General features: G+C 40.3%; 3 protein-coding genes and 1 pseudogene across 3 annotated transcripts; 3 read left to right on the plus strand and 1 right to left on the minus strand.

Moving 5' to 3' along the window:
• The first annotated feature begins 423 nt into the window (after positions 1-423).
• LOC129773471 (uncharacterized) lies at positions 424-5,058 on the plus strand. The gene has a single exon (XM_055777083.1). The coding sequence runs from the start codon at positions 424-426 to the stop codon at positions 5,056-5,058; it is 4,635 nt and encodes a 1,544-aa protein (XP_055633058.1).
• Positions 5,059-10,778: 5,720 nt separating this feature from the next.
• Positions 10,779-13,393, plus strand: LOC129776443 (histone-lysine N-methyltransferase SMYD3). Its single transcript, XM_055782098.1, has 6 exons — positions 10,779-10,955; positions 11,045-11,344; positions 11,401-11,642; positions 12,196-12,323; positions 12,383-12,860; positions 12,915-13,393. The coding sequence occupies exons 2-6, from the start codon at positions 11,235-11,237 to the stop codon at positions 13,292-13,294; spliced, it is 1,338 nt and encodes a 445-aa protein (XP_055638073.1). The 5' UTR covers positions 10,779-10,955; positions 11,045-11,234; the 3' UTR covers positions 13,295-13,393.
• Positions 13,394-15,659: 2,266 nt separating this feature from the next.
• Positions 15,660-18,326, minus strand: LOC129777910 (titin-like). The gene is made up of 3 exons (XM_055784484.1): positions 18,295-18,326; positions 18,073-18,230; positions 15,660-17,990 (listed from the first exon to the last, which is right to left on the minus strand). The coding sequence occupies exons 2-3, from the start codon at positions 18,173-18,175 to the stop codon at positions 15,715-15,717; spliced, it is 2,379 nt and encodes a 792-aa protein (XP_055640459.1). The 5' UTR covers positions 18,176-18,230; positions 18,295-18,326; the 3' UTR covers positions 15,660-15,714.
• Positions 18,327-18,455: 129 nt separating this feature from the next.
• LOC129777911 (uncharacterized) lies at positions 18,456-20,537 on the plus strand (annotated as a pseudogene).
• Positions 20,538-24,636: the final 4,099 nt, after the last annotated feature.

The following is a 24,636-nucleotide window of genomic DNA, read 5'->3' on the forward strand; positions in this document are numbered from 1 at the left end:
CAAATCACCGCATATAGGATTCCTTTATTTATTAAGGTCAGTTCACCACCGTATATGTCCAGCCGAAGCTGGAGTTTGTTTTGAAATTACACCAATTGTTTTCATCTCGCACACTTGTACTGGTTTGACACTTGTTTACCATTTCGTTGGACGTGTAACCGAGGGGCGCACATAATCGGAAAATAAATATTACACGTTTGACTATTGAGGAGCCGCAGATGTGATTCCGATGTTCAGCCGGCACACTGTTATTGAATATTAGAAGTTTATTCGACGTTAGCGTATACAATTAAGAAACGCTACACGCTTCTTTTTGTGAAGGTCAGTGGTACTATTGTATATGTCTAGTCGAAGCTAGGCCATTGGCGGATTTTACACAAATTTATTTCTCCCATATCTCAAACCCAATTGGAATTTGGAATCATGCCACCAACTACGAGGAACAATTCACTCAAGGCGCTGCTGGCGAAACTAAAGGCACTGGAGGGTATGTTCAACGATATTTGCCGTTTCGTCAATTCGATGGATGATGACACTCTAACGACTGAAGCGACAGTTCGTTTGGATAAACTTGACGAACTGTGGGAACAAATCAGCGAAGCAACGATGGACATCGAGATGCACGAAGATTTCGAGGAAGTTGACGATACCTTCCCCACGAAACGATCGGAATTCGGCGATAGATATTTTAAGACAAAATCGTTGCTACTAGAGAAGGTGAAGGACCCGGAGGTGAAGTCGAACCCTTCAATTCGCGGAATAGAACAAAACCAACATTCAACTTATGAACGCGTTAGGCTCCCACAAATCAAACTGCAAACATTCGATGGTAATATTGATGAGTGGTTGAGTTTTAGGGATCTCTATATATCGTTAATTCACTGTAAATCCGATTTGCCAGAAGTAGAGAAATTCCACTATCTTAAGGGTTGTTTAGTAGGAGAGGCTAGGTCATTGGTAGACTCACTTGCTATCACCAAGGCGAATTATAAGATTGCGTGGGAGGCGGTGATGAAGCGGTATAATGACAGTAAATTACTGAAGCGTAGACAAGTGCAAGCATTGTTCAACCTACCTAACGTCGCAAAGGAGTCGGTCGTGGAACTTCAGTCGTTGCTAGAGGCTTTTGAGCGCATTCTTCAAACGCTGGATCAATTGATACAGCCAGCCGAGTACAAGGATTTGTTACTGCTGGATTTGCTGTGTTCACGATTGGACCCAACCACCCGCAGAAGCTGGGAAGAGCATTCTGCAACAATAGATCAGGACACAGTGAAGGATCTAACAGATTTTCTTCAGAAGAGAATAAGGGTGCTAAGCTCGCTGCCAACCAAATCCATCGAACCAAAGTTGAATTATGTCCCTCAACCGAAAAGAAAATTGCCGACACAAATGAGTCACAGTGCATCGCAATCCTCGAGCGGACAATGTGTAGCGTGTCCAGGTAGCCACTTATTATACCAATGCCCGAAATTCCAATCACTGCCTATATCAGCTCGCGATAAACTATTGCGAAGCCTAGCTTTATGTCGTAATTGTTTCCGGCGTGGGCATCAAGCCACGGAATGCAATTCTCGATATGTGTGTCGTAATTGCAAGGGAAAGCATCATACCTTAGTATGCTTCCGGCCGGAAGAAGTCCAACCAGCTAAGCGTACGTCGGAGATAAGGGTCTCTACGGAAAGCAGCAGCAAGGGACTTCAACACAATGTGGAGGATAACACACCAAGCACATCATCAGGCACCATTGTAGTAACCTCAAATACAGCATCCAAGGGAACATCGTCCGTATTACTTGCTACAGCGGTAGTCTTAGTGGTGGGTGAGAATGGAATTACGTATCCAGCCAGAGCACTACTTGATTCGGGGTCGGAGTGTAATTTTATGTCAGACCAATTTTCACAACTCTTGCGAATCAAACGTAATCGAGCTGAGGTGGCAGTATCAGGTGTCGGTCAGGTCAATACGAGAGTGACGCATTCGGTCAAGGCAGAGGTCAGATCCAGGGTAGGGGGGTATTCATGTAACTTGGAATTCCTAATTCTCCCTAAAGTCACGGGAAATCTTCCATCTACGTGCATCGATACCACAAATTGGAAAATACCACACGGCATAACCCTAGCAGATCCAGCATTCGCTATTTCGAAATCCGTAGATTTAATTCTCGGAATCCAGCAATTCTTCACCTTTTTCAAACCAGGAAAGGAAATCCATCTAGGGGATGGACTACCCAAGCTCTCGGAAACGGTATTTGGATGGGTGGTAGCGGGAACAGTAATCTCATCGAGCATCGCGTCATATCACTGTAACGTCGCGTCTACGGTTAATCTTGAAGAACTGTTGACAAGATTTTGGTCGTGTGAAGAAGTGGACATTCCAAATAATTATTCTCCAGAGGAAACGCTGTGTGAAGAGCAGTTCGTTCGGACGGTTAGGAGAGATTCAAATGGAAGATATAAGGTCTCTCTTCCAAAGGATGCGAATGTCATGGATAAAATTGGTGAATCTAGGGACATAGCACTACGGCGTTTTCAATGGTTGGAACGCAGACTTTTAAGGGACTCAGAACTACGTTGTCAATATACCCAATTTATGGAGGAATATATACACCTGGGGCACATGCGTAGGGTACGCGTGAACCAAGATAATCTGATTAAACGATGTTACCTTCCACATCATCCAGTAATCAAACAAACAAGTACGACGACGAAACTTAGAGTGGTGTTCGACGCATCCTGCAAGACTTCGAGTGGAATTTCTCTGAACGATGCATTATTGGCGGGACCGGTAATCCAAGAAGATCTTCGATCGATAATTCTCCGTAGTCGCACAAAACGGATAATGTTGGTAGCAGACGTCGAGAAGATGTTTCGTCAAATCATCATGGATGAAGGGGATCAGCCGCTACAGAGTATCCTATGGCGAACCGACACCGGACAAGAAATTGGAACGTACGAGCTGTCCACCGTAACATACGGGACGAAACCCGCACCGTTTTTGGCTACACGGACGCTCAAACAGCTAGCGGATGATGAGCAAACCAACTTTCCCCAAGCAGCCAAGGCAATAAACGAGGATGTATACATGGATGATGTATTGACGGGAACGAATAATGTGAAGGAGGCGGTAGATTTGAGGGTTCAGCTTGAAGCATTAATGAGAAGTGGAGGTTTCAAGCTACGGAAATGGGTTTCCAACTGCGAGGAAGTTCTTCATGGTGTACCAGAGAAAGATTTAGCGTTGAGAAGACAGGATCATGTTGAACTTGATCCAGACCCAGCAGTGCGAATGTTAGGCTTGACTTGGTTACCAAAAACTGACGGACTGAAACTACAGTTTTCAGTTCCGGAGCAACACCCAACAGATACGCTATCAAAAAGAAGGGTATTATCTATTATCGCAGGACTGTTCGATCCTCTAGGACTAGTTGGCGCAGTTATCACAGTGGGGAAACTTTTTATGCAACGACTGTGGAAATTTGAAGATGCGAGTGGAAGGAAATTGGATTGGGATAGTCCAATTCCCTCAAGACCAAGAGATGAATGGCGAGAATTTCACAGACAACTCCCCATTTTGAACACTATCTCCATAAAACGTTGTGTTTTGGTACCGGATCCAATCATCATTGAGCTGCACGTATTTTCAGATGCTTCGGAGAAAGCATACGGAGCGTGTGCTTACCTGAAAAGTTGCAATTTGATGGGAACAACTCACATAGCACTACTCTCCTCGAAATCCAAGGTAGCGCCATTGAAAATCCAATCCATTCCACGACTGGAGTTGTGCGGAGCGCTGCTAGCAACGCAGCTAGCCGAGCAAATTTCAACTGCTATCAAAATCAATCCAGTGGTTTATTTTTGGACGGATTCAACGTGCGTACTGCAGTGGATAAGGGCAACCCCTTCCACATGGACAACTTTTGTGGCTAATCGGGTGGCAAAAATACAGCAGACTGCGGAGAATCGTACCTGGAACCACATCCCAGGATGCCAGAATCCAGCCGATCTTATTTCAAGGGGCGTGCTTCCTGAAGAGATTATTGGGAACAATCTTTGGTGGGAATGGCCGTCATGGCTACGAGAATCCCAACGGCACTGGCCGTTTCATCCAGTTCCAGCAAAAACAACAGAGGCAGAAGCAGAGTTCCGTCAGTCAGCGGTTAGTTGCGCGACATTGCAGCAGGATACTTTCACGGTTTGGTATCTCAGCAAGTTTTCATCGTTCACGGACCTGGTGAGGCGTACCGCATACTGGCTCCGGTTGATGAACATTTTGAAACAACAAGGAAAGAAGGAGAATTCACGGAATTTTCTCACAACATCGGAGTTAGTAGAGGCAGAATATGCTATAATTCGCAGCGTGCAGAAGGAAGAATTCAAGAAGGAGTGGAAGGCATTATCTAAGGGCGAACCGGTCACAGAGAGCTCTCCACTTCGATGGTTTAACCCAACCCTCTCAGCAGAGAATTTGATCCGAGTTGGCGGTAGACTGGAACATTCATTAGAAAGTGTCAATAGGAAACATCCGATAGTTCTACCAGCACGGCACCCTATAACTAGGATGATTTTTGAACATTTTCATAAGAAATTGCTCCATGCAGGTCCACAACTGCTTTTGGCAACAGTGAGACAACGATATTGGCCGCTACAAGGACGGAATCTAGCCCGTTTTGTGTATCACAACTGCAATCGTTGTGCTCGATTGAAGCCGACTCAAATACAGCAATTCATGGGAGATTTGCCAGCGGCGCGTGTGACCCCCGGAAGACCATTTATCAAGGTGGGTGTAGACTACTTTGGACCCGTCTTCATACGGCATGCACCACGTCGACCAGCTTCTAAGGCATATGTCGCTGTGTTCGTGTGCATGTGTACAAAGGCAGTACATCTGGAGATGGTAACTGACCTATCTACGGATCGTTTCATCCAGGCTTTGCGACGATTTGTTGGAAGAAGGGGAAAATGTTCGGACATTTTTTCGGACAAAGGTACTAATTTCGTCGGAGCTCGTAACCAGTTAGGGGAATTATCAAGATTTCTAAGAGATATCTTGATATGAGAGAAAATAACAAGAGAATGTGCGAATGAGGGTATTCAGTGGCATTTCAACCCACCTAGTGCCCTACACTTTGGAGGTTTGTGGGAGGCTGCGGTGAAATCAGCAAAAATTCACCTAATGAAGGTTTTAGGGGATTCGGTGTTGTCATTCGAAGACATGAGCACATTACTAGTTCAGGTCGAATGTTGCCTGAACTCAAGACCTTTGATCCCAATGTCCGAAGATCCAAACGAACTGGAACCACTCACTCCAGGGCATTTTCTGATAGGGACTAGCTTGCAACAATTGCCAGAGATGAGTGTGACCGATATTCCGATGAACCGACTCAAGCAGTGGCAAGCAACTCAGAAAATTTTGCAGTGTTTCTGGAAAAGATGAAGGACGGAATATTTGGCACAATTGCAGGGGCGCACAAAACGATGGCAACCGCCAATCCAAATTGTTGTGGGTCAGCTTGTAGTTATACGCGACGAAAATTTACCACCAATTCGTTGGAAAATGGGTCGCATCATTCAACTGCATCCTGGTATGGACGGAGTCGTCAGAGTAGTCACTTTGAGGACAGCTACTGGACTACTAAAGAGACCAGTGGAAAAAATATGTTTGTTGCCCCCAGCATGCCAACCTTGCGAAACTTAAAAAAAAACATGGCTGCCGGTTTAGTATGCGAGAGTTTTGTCTTTTCAGAAATTAGATAATTTCAGCGCGGCCGAGAATGTTGGATGCACTGCGATTTTATGGAGACGGATTCCTCTGACATGATCAGTTTTGCGGCATGGGCTAGATTTTTATATTGTGGGTACCTTTAATCACGAACACTAAGACACTGAGAAATGAAATGGGAAAGTGTGAACAATAGGAAAGAAAGGAAATTATTGAAAACCCCAAGCTTAAGAAGAATAGTTGGATAGTCATTGAGTGGAGAAATTTACCAAATTACAAAGAATTAAGAGTTAGTAGATTGTTGTAAATAGTATTGTAGAATAAAGTTTTGGAGTGTGAAATTACGTTTTGATAAAAAATAAAGTGTTTCCATACCAAAAATATTGGAATTCGTTGTTTGCGAAAAGTAAGTGGGCCGAAAATCCAAGTGCGAATATCGTGGATATATCGCAATCCAGGAGAACCACACCGAGGGCAAGGGCCCGATATCCAGAGAAACACGGTCCATTTATCTGTACATCATAGATCTCATCTCCATCTCCACATCACACTCAGGTTCGGGAAGTTCCCACGGTCCAATGCAATACACGGTCAAATCTTCACGTATCTGCTCGATATCCACGTGGAATCTATCCTTCATCGATAATCAAATAATTTAATAGATCATTGAAACATCTGAACACACATGTATATACATGTATTGCAATACATGAGTTATTTTTTATTCAACAGTCAAAATATGGCATAACAACGTTTGCCGGGTCAGCTAGTAAATTTATATATTGATATCAACAAGATATTCACAGTACTGATGCAACGACGGAGTGTATGATTTTGTATTCAGCAACCATTTAAAACCTATTTTAGTTAAAGTACACCGGGGTAAGTTGAAACACGGTATTAAAATGGATGTAATAGTTTTCGCTAGGGATCAGTTTTCAGAATGCAACGCGTTGCTGATGTGTAACAAGTTTTTTGTACTTAGTTGAGCTCTCGCTCCTTGCATACACATGCGCTCTGACGAATGAACGGATGAACGCTCCGAAACATAGATCAAATGTTTTGTTGTCAGCACCGTTTTTGCGCCGTGCTTTACGTTGTATTTTGCGCCATATTTCTATACCTGTTTTACACCGCGCTTTCATCTGATTTGCTTTCTTTGTTGAGTTATTTTTCTTCACACAAGCGCATACTGTAAGATTGAGATAAGAATGTTCACGAAGTAAACAATCTCGAATGAGTAGAATGCCGGAACAAATAACGATAACGGCACGAATGCAGATGCATGCGTCGCAATGTAAGCGATAACGCTTTCATGCATAATATATTTACGCGGGCGAACCACAGCGTTATCGTTTGTTGTCGTATTGTCGCTCGGTCATATCTGTTGGACGAAAGACGGATTAAATGCTATCGCAAACCCCTCTTTTCTTCTTGTGGACTATCTCGCAACCACAGAACGTTTTCTTATCTCATTCTCGATAACAGCTTTAGATTTAGACTTAGAATTGTATATATAAACTGTAAATTCGGTTAATAAAGTTAGTTCTAGTTTTGCCTAGAAAGGTGTTGTTCATTCTGAACATTCCGAAAGGCCCCTTCAGTCGTGCAATCCCAGACTTGTAATAGAACTCCGAATGAGGTACTTCTTGATCATGCTTTGAGATCCACAAAAGACTAAGAGGTGTTAATTGACAGTTAGCGTGGAATAAATCTTCTATCCTTCGCGGAAGATCCACAAGTGCAGGCTAACACATACGGTTGGTATAGAGGCGCGCTATGGTTTTTTGCTTTGCATAGAACGAGCGAAGACCAAGCGGGCGCTAGAATTTGATGTGTGTGTGTATAAAATCGGGCTCGCATTACACAAATGAGAAGTGATGTTCTGTATCAGAATTCTGCGCTATGTTCATTCGGCGCTCTCTTGTTTACGAATTTGGTAGACTTCGTACCAAGAGAGAATACGTGTTTGTTATGAACACGCGCTAATGAAAATTGAACTCAAGCGCTGCGCAGTCTATTCGGGGCGTCCTGATTTATTTGTCACAAGTTAGCTTTTGTCCTGATTTTCATAAGAAATTCAATTTTGTTGATTTTGTTGCAGAATTTGAATTATATTCAGTGTATTATGTTTTTGAGTAAAATCTTCTTTTTTTTTTGAAGACCAATGCTTTGTGACTATATAAAAAGTAGCAGTTGGATCTTCCAAGAGGTCTTCCAGCTATTTCCATTTAGAGATTTTGTTTCACTGGCCACGGTGATGTTTTCGTGTTTTGTCTTGATATTCCAAGTTAATTTTTTTTTAAATGTCTTAACGACAATGTCATTTTACAGACGAATTGCGCTAGAAGTACCACATTTTCACAAAAGAACTTAAGGATTATGAGGCTTACACTGCTTGTGTCATTAGTGTCATAAGTGTCGGTAGCTCATTGCGGTATATTAAATCCATAACGTTCCGTTTTGTTTAAATCCAACAGAAGTTTGAAATTAACAATGAAACATTATGGGTAGATCTGATTAGGGGCTGTCCACATACCACGTGGACAATTTTAGGAGGGGTAGGGGTCACGAAATGATAGATAATTTCCATGTGGACACATTTTTTTTAAATACATTACGTCTAATCTGTATGCATGAATGTGGCGATTGGCCCGTGTCAAAACAAAAAAAAACTTTTAAGTAGGTAGAATGCAATTTTCAGAACCGACTCGCACTCGTTTCTAATCGATTCGACAAATTCAGCAGTTGCTGGCACTGTGCGAAGAGACTTCTCTCTTTTTTCTTTTCTTGATCTTTTTCATTGAAATCTATATGCTGAAACTAATGCACATAAATTGTAAGCGATCGATTCATTTTCATTGTTAGTAAAGGATTATTTATTCCGTCAGGATGAAGATAACATCACAGGCTTAGTATTGTAATATAAAAAATGGTCGACATTGTTTTCTTAGATGCGGGCTTTGATCCAGTTTCTGTTCATGATACAAAAACCACTTCGTTTCTATTTCTTCAGAACTTCCAAGGTTTTGAAAAATTAGAAGACGAACAACAAATTCTTTTAAAGGTGTGTAAAGGTTTTAAAGGTGGATCATATCTTTGAAGAAGGATTACGAGCAGCGAAGCTCTTTACTGCCTTCTATTGAAATGTGGTAATTTGTGAAATACTCTTCTATGGGTTGGACCGGAAAGTTCGTGCCGCTCTTGATGTCAATCAAATCGAGGAATCCATTAAGAATCATATTCGGTACACGACAGATCAGTTAACAGATTCACTACAAATATCCGAAACCCACAGTCCCTGAGCATCTGGTGCGGCTAGCAAATTGCCACGACGTATGGGTTGAATCACTCTTTATCTGCGACTCGTTCTACGTTGAAAAACGCCGTTTTTGTAAAAAATCGTGATGGACGATGGAAAGTCTTATAATTTATAACAATTTTGAATGGAAGATTGTTGGGATAATCGACATAAACCGTTATCTATTACCAAAGTCACCCCTCACCCGCAAAAGGTCATCTTCTATGTCAGGAACAGCACATCCCTGTCAAACTCCAAAATTGCTTGCCAGATTGTCGAGGAGACATGAGGTTTGACGTTCCTGTTATGAGCTTCTTACAAACAATCAGTCGTTAATTTCCAATAAATACAGCTCAACAATAATGTGGTCGAAACTATCAAATACACTTAGGCTAGGCGCAAATTGAGAAGCGTATAGCGCTCGTAAGCGAACGTGAGACTACCAACACGACTCATACATGTCACAAACGTAGCGTGGTGGAGCGCATATTGAGTCGTGGTTCGGTGTAAATAACATGCCACTCGCATACAATGACTGATTAACACAGATTTGCGCGATATATTTATTTACTAACACAATCACCTGACCAGTACAGCCATCCAGTGTCAAACCCACGGCGCTATATGATTGTTCACCAACACAACTACCACAACCGGCATGACCAGCACGAGAAACTGTGGTTCAGCCACTGCGTCGCGCGAGTCGTGTCTCACGAGCGCTCCACCATCTCGCGTCATCTGGCCAATTTGCGCCGTTCTATCTGTTTTCATTAGCCACAAAAACAGGTGCTACATCGCGCCAAGTTACTCGCGCTATATGCGTCTCAATTTGCGCCTTGCCTTACTGTAGCATTTGTGAACATTCGACAAGCGTAATCTTTAAAAAAAAGTGTGATCAGGGGTTGAGTTAATTTGCGACTTTTCTGATCTTGGGATGCTGGTAAAACGGGGGCTTCGCACAAACGAGCAATTAACTGCAGACCATTTCGTTAATTCATAACGAAATGACCAAACAATTTCGAGATGCTGAATATATACGCATTATCAGGAACAGTTAAAGCATTATATTTTTTCATGCACAGAAACTGAAGAGTGATACAAATAACCTACCGGGTAATATTGAAGAAAGAAAAGAATAGTGAATAGATCGATATTATGGTATTGTTCACAAATTGCATAACGCTAGAAAATATGGATTTTGGACCTCCCTCCTCGTTAACGTATCTCAAGCTATACCTCTGAGACATAACAAGTAACACAATCTCACCCCTTGATTATTTCACGATGATGTTGTTTGAATCTAGAATCTCATCTTGTTCGGATATATTCAAAATCAACATACAACAAATATCGTAACGTAATCCTACGTCAACTATGTGGTCATGGCTCGGATACAACCCTACAACTTTCTTGGTTTTCAAAAAAAAAACAAATAAGAAATAAAATCGATTTTTTCTCCAAAAAAAGATAGGAATGTCTTAGTGGACAAAGAGAGGAGGGGTATAAGAAATGTCCACGCTTGTCCATGGAGGGAGAGAGGGGTGTCTAGAATCGTACTTTTTCTGTCCACGTGGTATGTGGACAGCACCTAATTCCCCTTCTGCTTTCTTCCGTACTGTTTACAAATACCGCTCCCCTAACCAACTTAGTGACGAAACGGCCTCACCTTAGGATATACTTAGGATATAGGCACCTTGATAAGAACAATGTCGGAGAAATGCGCTACCTTCATTTTGTCCTTGTTCTCAGTTACCCTGTGATACAATGATAACAAAGTCTCAGATGACAAAAATTATGCTATTTTTATTGTAAACAAATTCATTTTAAAATTTTTGCCACTTCGGAATAATCAGTTAAGGATTTGCTTTGTAGATTTTCGCAAAGTCCAACATATTGTGAATCGAAACTTTGCCAGTTGACGACACTAATCACTGTAAATTTTATAAAATATCATATTTTTTTCATCTAGCCTTTACCTTTTTTAATTATGATGTTCACACGTATCACATCACCTTTCACCAGTGGTGTGGTAGTAGCGGCCTGAAGTGAGGGAACTATTTTAAAACCGTTCTATTCCTGTCGCAAACAACAGACAGCATATGTTTTAGCTGACAACTTTGTACACATTCTTCCTACAACCGGCGAGCCGAGCGGTGGGCTTGACCAACACCTTGTACAGGTGAGCAGAAGAAGTTCTCAAGCAAAACTAGAAATGAAGAAAGTATTCCACAAACGGGGATATTTAATTCACACGGAGAAGCCGTTTGCTTGTGTCCTACAAGCGCGCTATAGAGGCGAACGATGTGATAAATGTTTCAAACAGTAAGTTACCCTAGTTTTATTTGATTTGAATGCTTTTTCAAATTAGCTCCTAACAGATCGAAGGTATTGAAATGCTCCAACTGCATGTATGTTCGATACTGCAATCGGTTTTGCCAGAAAGAGGCATGGTCGGACCATCAGGGTGAATGTGCTAAGCTGAAAGCTATTGCGCCAAAAGTAGTCCCAGATGCTGCCCTGATGTTATCTCGCATTATAAGGAAGCTGCAGAAAGGAGGTGATTTCGAGAAGGGTTACTACACCGCCAAATACTATCGGCGCTTCGGGGATTTGATGTCGCGTGAGTAACTGAAATAGCTGAAAATTCGTTCTACAGGAAATTAGATTTTAGTTCGTTGAACTATCGATGAAAAACTGGGTTCCCACTTCGTATTGAAACTAGATTCCTTCCCGTCTCATTAGAGAGCGAAAAAATAGAGAGACGAGCATATAGGCTCGTGTGAGAATTCTATTTTTGTTTACTTTCTGCAAGAGATTGATCGCCAGAGCAAAACAACAAGAATCTGAAGACACACGAACATGATGATCTAATGGAGTTCGACGTAAGGACTATGAATGTTTGGGTGATTTCTGCATATACGCTTCAATTAATTTTCTAGAATTTTAAAGTAATTTTTAATTTTGCTAATTGATTTAGTTGTTGCTTCGTTTAATTGCTTTTTCCGATGTGGCTGTGATGATCATTCAATATTTAAATTTACTTTTTACTGTTTTACACAATCAGATATACTTGTACGCGATACCTTGATGCAGGGATAATAACATAGGATGTATTATTTGAACCAACAACATAATACAACAGTAAGGAAAACTTTTTTTCGCGCGTGTTTCAGACGAAAATGACATAAAGGAGGATGAAAAGCGAATGGAACATTTCCAATCGCTAATGGTGGTGTTACGGAGCTTAGTGGATGAAGCCGCGATGCCCAGCGCTGTCGAGTTGCTTCAAATTTTCGGAAAGGTAGAGGGCCGTATTTAAATTATCATCATATGTATATAAACGTGTACCTTGATTATCAGATGTGTATCAACAGCTTCAACATTCTGGATAACGAGATGAACAGTATCGGTACCGGGATGTATCTGGGCGCATCGATACTAGATCACAGCTGTAGACCGAATGCGGTGGCCACGTTTGTTGAGTCCAATGTCCAAATTCGCCTATTGGAAGACTACAGTGGAAGTGAACTGGACTTTTCGAAAATTTTCATCTCCTACATCGATCTTTTAAATCCAACCGACATTCGTAGAGCTCGGTTGCGATCACAGTACTACTTCGAATGCGGATGCGTACGCTGCCGTGATGAGCAGGAGATGAGTTTGATGAACGCTGGCGCTTGTCCGAACGCGGACTGTGACGAACCAATCCCAATGGATGACGAGGACTACTCAAAGTGTCTACGTTGTAACACTGCCATTAAGCATTTGGAACGCGAAAAGTTCATAGAAATTACAGGTTTCACAAAAATGCGTCTTGCTGAAATGAATGATATTGCGTGTAAGTACTGCGGTGTAATGTATATTGACGGAAAGAACGAACTGTTTCTTTTAGATCTGGATGTGTGTCAGCTTTGTCTTCAAAAACAGCAAAATATACTGCACTATTATAACGTGTGGTACCTTAAGACATTGGATCTTACTTTCGAGAGTGCGATAAATATGGATAAATGGGAAGAAGCAATCGGTTACGGGCTGCGTCTGATAGAAGGTTTCAAGAAATACAACGGTTCCTTCCATCCATTGTATGGTCTGCTTCTACTGAAAATTGCAAAGATACAGCTTTATATGAAGCACGTGAAGCAAGCCCTGGCGAATCTCAACAGCAGTGAAAAAATTTTACGTGTAACACACGGCGAAGAACATGACCTGTACAAAAAGCAATTGGTTCCGCTTCTTTGCCAGGCAGCTAGCGAATTTGATATGACCAAATAATTGTGATGTATAAGCTTGTAGCGATGAAATTTGATGACTTAGATATATTTGAATAAACGCTCTTATTATTGTTTTCAATTTTCCATTCGATATAGAAAATATTCTGTTATCCTCGTTTTTCAATTCTACAATGACAATTATATTTTTTATTTTGTCTTCTCAATGTAGTACTATTATTACTTTTTCTAAAATATTAATGTAAAACTAATGCACATTTATTGAAACAATTTTTAGAATTAGAAAAATTTTCTATAACGAAAAACTGTGGGTGGATAACTAAGATATACCCGCAAGGTTTACGTAGGACTACCGTTGGCTTAGTAATCATTTGAGGGTATTGATTAAATCAGTGATTGAATGAAACAATTTCCGAATTCAATTGCGAACAAATCCCAATTTACGAAGTCTGTTCAAAAAATATCGCGACTTTCGAATTTACGCGGGTTACGTACATTCGATTCTAGAACTTTTGTGGTATTATGTTGGTACTCATGTGTCTCACTTATGCTGACGAGTACGGCTATTTTGAATGTTCAGTTAATTTTCGACAACTGCTTTTCTTATACGTGTTTTGGCTCATCTTCGGTTTTTGCCTATTGCCTATCTCTAGAGAAATTCCTTCGTAGTGTTGAAGTAAAATCGGCTATGGCTTCCTCTACCTGAGCGCAGCTTCGTGCGAATATGCCTAGTTTTCAGTGACTACTGCTCTCATTAACAGAATTACCAGATTTTTTTTTGTTTGGGGAAATTCAGAATTTGCTTACATCGCTCGACTCGTAACTCACGGATGCGGTTGGTAATCATGTGCCCTCAACTTCGCCCCGCAATCTTCCGTTACGATCTTCCATATCGTGAAGTCGCTGATACAGTGTTCCTTCTCCATATTCCTCATTGAGCGCACTGAATTCGCTCGAATCTTCTTTTTTATGGCAGCGATAACCCTCGGAATCCGAACTGACTTCGGACGACCTGTGGCCACTTTCGCCGATAGTTGTCCTTTTTTTTCTCGGTCTAATGGCGGGTTTACATAAGGGAGATCTATAGCTATAGATGGATTTATTCACGCGAAAATAGATGTAATAGATGTTCTTAGAGGTATATACAGGGTTTTCCATTTCGGGCTTCCGAAAGTATACAGCCCTGCACTGACAACCGTTCCTCGATGGTAGCGGTGGGATTTTGGATTTCTGATGTATCTACCCGTCTGGTAGTGATTGAATTTCGGATTCAAATAATGGAGTTTCTACCGTTTGGTAGCGATTGGATTTTGAATCCATACTATGGAGTTTCTACTTAGAAGGTAGCGATGAGATCTCGGATCCTTGTTGGTAACGAAGAGTCTTCTTTCTTTCTTTCTTTTTAGGAGGCTTTAAACTTTGAAGTTCATTCGCCTCTAGCGACGAAGAGTCTTTAGATCCCTGATGTATCTACCTGCTGGTAGCGAAATTCAGATTAATATAAGATGATTAATTGCATATTGCCCATCACAATGAAAGCTATACTCTGCTCATGACCATCGGCATCTGCCCGTCCTGAGTATCCTATCTTCAGTCCATTTTCAACGCACTATCTCGCAGGAGGATTTTTGTGGCGTTTGTTGGAGACTGGCAATGCCTATTGCTTATTTCACCATATCCTAGACAGTTCCCCTGAGCCAGCGATACCTGGGAAATCGCGATTATTCCGGCCGATTAGATGCAGGGCATTTCAGCGAAAGTTCCCAAGAAAGGGTTTTTTAACGAATGTGACAATCGGTGCTGTCTCATGGTGCTGTGTATAACACTAAAAGTACCTCATTCGAATCTAGGAGAAATTCGACGCTACTGAATAATGAGAATATCTGAGCCGCACACAGGCATGAAGGTGTTCCAGAGGGCCGTCCAGTACGAGACATACTCGTGTAAATTTCGTGTAAATTTCTTCCGTATCCGAACGGTTGTGGAACGAGATGTTTCTTTGAGCAGAAAACGCTAAGGTTGCAGGTGTTCGTTAATCGTTGCCTGCGATACCTGCGCTTGGTGATCCGACAAATAAATTTCTATTACGGAATTCCTCCGTCGATATCACCGAAGATTGATTAAAACAGAAATTCGAAAGTATAAGTGAAAGTGGATCAGACATACTTTAAGAAAGGGCGCAAATCAAAACTGAAAGGAAGGATTCGATTGAACTCGACAAGGACCGCAAACCCAGAGGCTCCTGCCGAAGGTTAGTTGCGGAGGCTGGTCTTTGATGAACATATCAATTGTTAGCAATGGAAATATTTTCGTACAGTTCTATGCGCTAGACGACCGACGCGGGACCAGTAAGAAAGTTTGTTAGAATTGGAGAAATTTCTCAATCGTAGAAAACAGTTTCATTAAACTTGTATATTTCCATATTGGATAAACATATATATTATCATGCTAATAGAAAATACCTCAAATCCCTTTAAACGCGCTCACCTTTTTCAGCACCTGTCGTTTCCGCTGGTACGATATTTGCTTCTGCCTTATGAAGTTATGCTTTTCAAGACTCCGCTTTTTGTTGCTCTCTCGTTTAATCAATTTCACGTCGTGTGTCAACCCATAGCCTACAATGTCTGCAAAGTTAGATCCGGGGAAACCTTTGTCATCCAGTTGCTTCAAAACATCAACCCTTACGCGGCATGATATTTCCTCATCAAGGTTTTGGTTCAAATGATTCGTTTGCCTGTCGTTGGTTTCTATTTGATCAAGCTGAGTTTCTTGTGAATTCTCGCTGGGCTGTTCAGCCGATTCGGGTTCACAATCATCCGAGCACTTTCGTTTTTTCTTTTTGTGCTTCTTAACGTCAGCTTCTTCTGATTGGGGATCAACTTCATCAATTGTTTTTTCATTTTCAAGGTCCTCATTGGAATTGTGTTCGTTTTTTCTGGGTTTCTTTGTGACGGGGTCATTCAGCCCTGTGTTTTCCACTAGAGTATCATCGAGCGGAGAATTGTTTCCATCATCGTTAAAAATGTTTTCTGTGGAATGTTTCCGCTTCGATTTCTTCTTTTTCTTAGGCTCCTGTTCGTTTTTTAGAAAGCTTTGATCAGCTTCCTGCATAGGCTTCTCTCCACAGGGTGAGGAACCTAGCTCATCTACTTCATTCGGGTCACGTTTTTTGTTTTTCTTAGATTTCTTACACTTCTTCACCCTGTCCAACACCTCAATGGTTCCATCTTTTTCTGCCTCTTCAGCGCATTGTTCTCCAGCAAAAGGCTCTTGCTCTGGTACTTTTCTTTTCTTTGACTTTTTTACTCTCACCTCTTCGCTATTCTCGGCCGGATTACTTTCTGGTTGCATTTTCTTGTCTTCACCAATTTCTGCCTCGAAGCCACTATTTTGTGCTTTCAATTTGGCTTGCATCTTACTTTCAAAATAGTCATGATAAGACATGCTTGACGTTACAAATTTCGTGGTATTACTGTCGTCCAGTCCCTGCTTTGACTCAATATTGTTGATTGGAGATTTAGTCTCACTTTGATGTGGAGCTGGGCTATGGGAATCAATTTTGTTGCGCTTAGATTTTTTGGATGCTCTTTCCGTTATATTATCAACAATTTCACTATTCGAAATTCCATTTTCGGTACCTGATTTCGAAACAATGACTTGTTCGCCCGTTAACATAACTTCTTCCACAATTAACTTGTTGTCAACGTTTCGATGATGCTTTTTTTTCTTAGACTTTTTAACCTTAGTTTCTGTTTTCGTTTCGACAGCTTCTATGCTCTCTTTATCAACTCCCATATTCGCTACTTCAACCTCGCTGTCGTTATTCTGAGCTTTATGTTTCGCTTGCATCTTACTTTTAAAAGAATCCTGATAAGACATACTCGCCATTATTAAACCAGACGCGGGAGTTTCCTCGGATGCCTGCACATCCTCAACAGAATTAACCTGGTTCTGCTCGGGATCTGCCTGATTACTCCTCTTAAATTTTTTGGACTTCTTGTTTTCGGTTAATGAATGTTCTTGCTTCACAGAAAGTTCCGAAATAATAGTATCTACTGATTTGCTTTCTTTGAGACTATCATCAACATCGACTTCGCAGGCTATTAATTGGCTCTGGAACTGACTATCTTCGACATTCACAGAATCATTTGCAAATTTTCTGCTTTTCTTTAATTTTTTAACTTTTTTCTCCGAAGTATCCTCAACCGTTTCCGCCGTCATTTTCGCATTCATTTTGTTTTTGAAATAATCCTGCAAAGACACGCTCGCCTTAATCGTAGTCAAGCCCAGAATATTTGTTTCTCGCTCATTTTTGTTCTCATCTTGAACTTCAACTTGTTGGACAGCCGTGGACTCTTTAATATTGTTCATTGATTTCTTACCGAAGATGTTAGCTAAATCTTTCTCGCTAGCCCTACTCAAGTCCTTCCCACGGGTGAACTTTTTATAGTGTACCCTAGCCCGGGATTGTTTGGACTTTTCTTCCAATGATTTCATTTTTGCAAGGTCGATTTCGTCTACATCGGGTGCCTCTCCGTTTAGCGACTTTAGCAGCTCATTGAAATCTTGACCGTGCTGGGTCCAGTGGTCGTCTCTCTCTCCGACATACCCGAAGCCCTCGACGTCTTGTTTCATTTTGGGGAGAATCGGTGCAGCCATGCCGTCCTCCCGTTTACCAAGCCCTTTGCCTTCGGACCATCCAAGTTTCTCCAACATTCGCACGCCAACATTGCTGGTATCTGGAGGGATATATGAAAAATAGTTATCTCTAGTCTAGTCTATTCTTGTTTCTAGTATTGATAGTCGACGGTGATGCTATACCATTATAAACTGGTTCCACACGTGCTTTCAGTCTGCTCTGACATAATTTCTTCTGGCGCACTTTCATGCTCGGGAGCGCGACCGACCCCAGATAATCGTCCATCTTTTTAACTGTATTTTAGTATTTTTAGCTTACTAAATATTACCGTATCTAAACACTACCAAATTTATAAATATATCTAACAATTGTACCGATAATTTAAAATTTATATTTCGCTATACCTTTATTCTCGATAGATAAACAAATACACATGGCGTTTGACAAAATTATGTACGAGGGGTCTGTCAATCTTGATTTGTTTTGTGAAGTGTCATAAAAGCAACAGCGCTGTAATCTGTACATTGGTCATCGTACCCGAAGTGTCAAAACAAACAAAATAACGTGGTTTTGTTCATTGGTCTGTTGATCGTGATCCTTGTGAGGCCACATTTAATGAAAAATTTACTCTCATCAGATGTGGAAAAAAGTGGAAATGGAGGCAGCCTCGGCAGCAGGTTCGGCAGTTTCACCAGCTCATTCTATTACGGGGCGCTTCGAGGAAGTTTGCATCAACAGTAGTTTGCAGTATTGCACGACTACAAATCTCACCTTCGTTTCAGACAAAGATCCATTATCTGAAGAACCATTCAATGGAGATTTGCGACAACAGTTCAATCCGAAAAAGGCTGTTTTATGGAAAAAGCCTCGTGATATCAACCACACTGCTCTGGTTAAAAGCGACTTGGAAAAAGCACGGCATAGTTAGTTGAAAATGTTTTAATATACAACTGTGAAATCAATATTGAGTAACGAAAAAAAAACTTTTTCGTTACCGACAAGTACATTCACTTTATCCAGCGCAAGCTTCTAGCAAAGTATCAACATTTTGACTCTCTAAATATTCGTTTAATTTCAGGTAACGGTACTACAAATTATGCCATTGTTGGTGAATCCCCATCGTCACTCGCAACCCAAAGTTTAGAGACCAATAACAATAATGTAACACGGCGTCGATATTCTTTGTTTGGTCTTTTGATAGACCGCACACTAGGATCAAACGCAATTCAAAAGAAACGTTTACGAGATACCGCAACATGCAACAAAACTGATTTGATCAACAAGATACCCATTTGTAATAGTGGAGAGAAACCGAAATTTTCCAACCAGTATAATGTTACATTGAAAGGTATGTTGGAAGAATATTTCATTCATAGCTCATAACTTACCAAATAAGTTACCATAAACTTTTGAACCAGGTTTTCATGAGAGCCTCAACCTGAGCAGTCAAGGACCATGGTCAAATCTGATCCATCCAGGCATCGATCGTATTGCATTTAATGACACATCGAATTGGTCCACAAACTCCGAGCGAAAAAGATTAAGCTCAATCAGAGTTAGCTACGGTAAATTGAATTGGGTGATCTTTTCAAAATAGAGCAACTTATCAAACCGCTTAACCGCTTCAACAGATTCCATTTACCATTTGGATGAACACCCATCATTCCAACGTGTCCAAACATCCACTCCGTTGGACTCATTTCCTTTGAATCTTTCAATAAGCGAAAATTCCGTGGACGATACACCGTTAAATTTGGTGGTTATTAAGCAAGTCCAAACAAGTTCGTTCCGTCAAAGACGATTGTCAACACTGTTGGATTTGCGGAGAAACAAACCTATGATTATCCAGGATCAACTTGACATAGTTTCTCCTCAATTGGCGCAGGAAGAAAGTCGTAGATTCCCTCAGGCAGTAGATTTCAGCGATTGTGAACATGCAGACGATTTCTCAGATGACAACATGGATCCAGATTGGTTGCCTGACGGGGATGCTACGACATTAAACGATTTATCAATTTATGAATATTTTGAGCAGTTTAAGAATGATCATTTATCTGATAATAATTCTGAAGTTTCATTGGCTATAGAAGAAAATGAGCATATCTTTCAGGCAGATGTAGGAGAACCACAGGCAAAGAAAAGTAAATCATTTTCGCCAAAGGAAAATAGAAAACTCAAAGAAAAGGACTCCAGTATATAAAAAGAGATGGAACTCTTGTCCCAGCTAGGCATGTTCAACCCCCATGTGCTTGTAGGATGAGGTGCAATGAAAAATTTTCTGAACCTGTCCGAAAAAAACTTTTGGTCAGCCTACTTGACCTGACACACTCGGGACAAAATCAGTTCTTATCAAGCCACATAACTGTAATCAGCACAGTTCGTCCACAGGTAATAAAATACAACACAGTTATATTATTTATTTAATTTATAATTTTAACGGAATTTATTCGAATAATTCACTCAGAAAAAAATATAATAAGTTATTGTTTGCTATTTTATTTTCTCGTTCGTGTAGGTTCTTATTTCGCGGCGTACTTGGTCTCGGATCTATAAGCTCCCAGGAGTAGGAGGTGCGTTTAAGGTTTGCAAACGAATGTTTGTGTCTACGTACGACCTCAAGGAACGTAAAATTCGCGTTCTTGCCGATAAACTGGTCTTGGGTGCCGGGATCGCTCGAGATGACATGCGGAAAGATAATACCTCGAGAAAGAAAATTGATCCCGAACATGCTCAGTACATAGTCAAGCACATCAAATCATTCCCAGTTGAAGAAAGTCACTACATTCGTGAAAAGTCATCCTGTCTCTATCTATCTTCTGATTTAACAATACATCGAATGCACGAGCTGTATCAGAACCAGTGCGGTGTAGATAACATTATTCCAGTACATTATAACACATACAGGCTTGCTTTTAATTCGCTGAATATTAAATTTCGAAAGCCTAAAGTTGACACATGCAACACGTGTGATATGATCAAAGTAGAGTTACAGGTGGAGAAGGACATTGTTAAACGAGAGGAAATACTTGTTCAAAAGGAAGCACATCAGCTAGGAGCTGGACGCATGTATGATGAGAAGAAACAAGATAGACTGCAAGCGAACACTGATCTATCCGTACGGACAATATCTTTTGATCTGCAAAAGCAATTAGCCACACCCTATTTGACTTGTGGTTGTTCTTTTTACAGCCGTCAGCTGTATACACATAATTTGACAATCTTTGAAACTCAAGTGGGTAAGAATATACCACTTTGCTACATATGGGATGAAACCCGAGCGAAAAGAGGATCAAGAGAAATCGGATCGTGCTTGTGGGCATACCTGAAAAATTTACCAGTTTACGTTGAAAAGCTTAATATGTATAGCGATCGTTGCGCTGGACAAAATAACAATCGCATCATCTTATTTCTGATGATGTATGTTGTCGAAATAATGGCGTCTGAAGGGCGGAAATTAACTCTTCATCATAAATTCATGACTAGCGGCCATAGTCATATGGAATGCGACACAATTCATTCTGCCATTGAGTGGGCGAAAAAAAGGACGCATGCCAACATAGAAACACCTCGTGACTGGAATTTATTCATTGCATCCATCAAACGAAACCCTCCAATTATTGTGAAAGATATGGAACAAAATCGGTTCTTCGATTGGTTAGCTCTGAATGAGCGGTACACAGTACCTAAATTCACCATGAATAACGAACTCGTGCTCTACGGAAACACCCGGTATCGTTGCATTCAAACAAGATGTGACAGCAGAAAACCCTAATCACATTAATCTATTGACGTCGAGATCGGTTCCGTTGGAAAACCTTCAATTGAAACCCTTATATACAGCACCCATCCAATTACCTACAACGAAGTTGAAAGATTTACGACGATTGCTGCCATACGTCACACAAAAGTGGTATTATGAGGCTTTCCTTAAATCCTTGAAAACTCCAGGCCGAGGAAGGCGGTCAACACTTGCAGGAAATAGAGGATTTGACTCAGATATGGATTCAGATAACGAGGAAAGTTGAACGTTATTATAAAATCTCGTGTTTAACGAATGAAATGCTGTTCAAATAAAATACTTAATAGAAATTCTTCTATATTCATTTATGGATTTTAATATAATTATCGCTAATTCACAAACTACGTTACGCTATTATTAGCTAAGTTTGCCGTCTTACTTCTTACTTCGCGTACAATTTAATTCTCGATAGAGCGGACCAAATCCAATTGCTTCGATGGGATCATGCTTCATGATGCATGATCAAGTAATTTCTCTAATCTGCTGAGCGCCTTAGCTCCTTGTGATATGTAAGCGCACCACGAGAGAGATTCGATGTTGTACGTTTTGGCACAATCATTTGACATCGAGTGAGACTCGATGTTGTACGTGAAAGGGTTAACATTGTTTGTACTAGAAATTTGAAAATTTCGTATGCGTCCCAATGTTTCACCAGACCCTCTGCTTCTGTTTGCGCTTTATAGAATTTGTGAACACACCGTACGCCCTAGAAATGCTTCAAAACATTCGTACATAAAAGAAATCAAAATGAGCTATGTACAAATAATATACACAGAATGACCTATGTGATATGTCCAATATACAACTCAGTTGATGAAAACGACCTATTTGATTTTTTTCACGTTTTCCCCATAAATTCATCGAATATAGATTTGGTATTCATTATTACAGTTAGTATATCAACATTGCTTGCCTGTAACAGCAACAGTGATCAAGAAAATTGATTCAGTTTAAAACACTTTCAAAAAATATTTCGTCATCCTTTACCCACGATTTTCTCTGAATTTACGATTTATTAGATAGGTCCTATTGAAAAGTTACGCGAGAAATGTTTTTTTAAATCAACTGTCCCAAAAATTTGGTAATATGGCTGGGGATGTCAGGGATGTCAGCCATCACATGATACGAAAAAAAATGTCTATTGGGCCATTTGTTAGTACAAACTGCTGTGGAACATTGTTAGGGAGCATGGAAAATTGAACGAGTTTTGTACGAATACTCACCCTCATTCCGGTTCACGAACGGCGATTGGATTCCAATCCGTTCGAGTTCGAATAGTTTGCATTTTACCTTACGCAATCCTAAAGGGCGGTGAATTTCGAATTCGAACTTTCATCGCAGCAGTCAGACAACTGTGAAACCAAAACAAAAACAAAAACGGCAAACGGTTATGGAAGTTAAAGTTTGTGCAGAAAATAATTCACGGCGACATAAAATTCTAACTTCTTAATTTATTGTAATTTTACCATTTACGATAAAACACTCCTCAACAAGTTAGGAGATTGTTGCATCGCAACGGTACCAATTCACATATGAGCAGATACAAATAGTGATTTCCGTGGCGTACTGAGAATGAACAAAGTGCCGTACGTTGTCGTGTCTAATATTCTAATATTTTTCCGTAGAAATTACCGCCAGCGCGGTGAAAATACAATCAAAAGAAATCGATGAAGGAAACAAATACTACAATTCGTCATTAAAAAAGCATTGCTCGATTGTCTGGGAATGTCTAACATCTTTAAATGAGATCCAAAAGGACTCATGCTCAAACACGAAGCTATTCTTTCACATTTGAGAAGGTTTATGAATATATTAGGTCGGATGAATAAAAATAAAATTCAGCTTTACTTTACTTGAATCACGCATTCGAGCAGTGACATTAAGTATTTACTACGTTTGGTTTGAATGAAACTGGCAACTGAGTATGAACTTTTCGAAAATGGAAATTTACTTGATTTCGTATGAATAAATATGAGTAAATAATTTATCAATTATTTACTTTGTCATTATCAATTATGCTCATGAGCGTAATTTGCTTCTGAAAACTCTTTTGTTTATCTTATGTGATTAATATTTAGTGCTGCTATCTTATGTTTAAACAAGTGAAAAATGTATTATGATGCGCCAAATATTCCTTTTCCGCTCGTTTGTGACATCGGTCCTTCATTTGAGAAAAATCGGGATCTTTATTAATTTAACTTTAATTTAAAAAATATATACAAAAAAAAATATATACACTTTCAGATGATCATGTTCTCTTTGTTCTTTGAAGAACAATTTTAGGAGAGAAATGGGAATAAAAATACCATTTTAATCACTGAGCGCATGAAAAGTAAAAGTAGAATTAAAATAAAACACATACCGATTTTTGGTTTGTTTTTAGTGTTTGACACGCTTGACTCGGCGCCAGAAACTCGTTCTGCAAGCTGTTGTAATCGTAATCATCAGAAGAATCATGCTCCTCCTTCGGTGGATCCTTCCCCATTGCAATATTTTTGCTTCCTACTGCCAGACCATCTGTAAAAGTTATGATAAATGATAACATTTCATAAGTTTCAATATAATTGAAATAATTGAATAATTTTTAACTTACACGGAACGCTGATGATGCTGGGATTGTCAACACCCCTCAGCAGTCCATAAAACTTTTCTTGTGGTTGGTTGAGCACAATTTTAACGTTCTCTGTTTTTTGGTATCCGTTTTTTCTTTAACAGCGGTCTTCAAGTTATTGATTTTCTTCAATATTTGGTCGCCAGAGAACTCCAATCCACATCGGATGAGCAACTGGTGTCGCATCGCCGCCAACGCTGTTTTTTCTTCTCCCGCACAGGTGGTGTTTGCGATTTGGAAAGTATATTTTTTCCTACTTCCTCCAGTACATCCACAAACACAGCATCCATTTGTTCCTGATTAGATTGATTCTTCCTCTTTCTTCCGCTACCGCTG

This window comes from Toxorhynchites rutilus, chromosome 3 (assembly GCF_029784135.1).
Source record: "Toxorhynchites rutilus septentrionalis strain SRP chromosome 3, ASM2978413v1, whole genome shotgun sequence".
In the NCBI taxonomy this organism is placed as follows: Eukaryota; Metazoa; Arthropoda; class Insecta; order Diptera; family Culicidae; genus Toxorhynchites; species Toxorhynchites rutilus.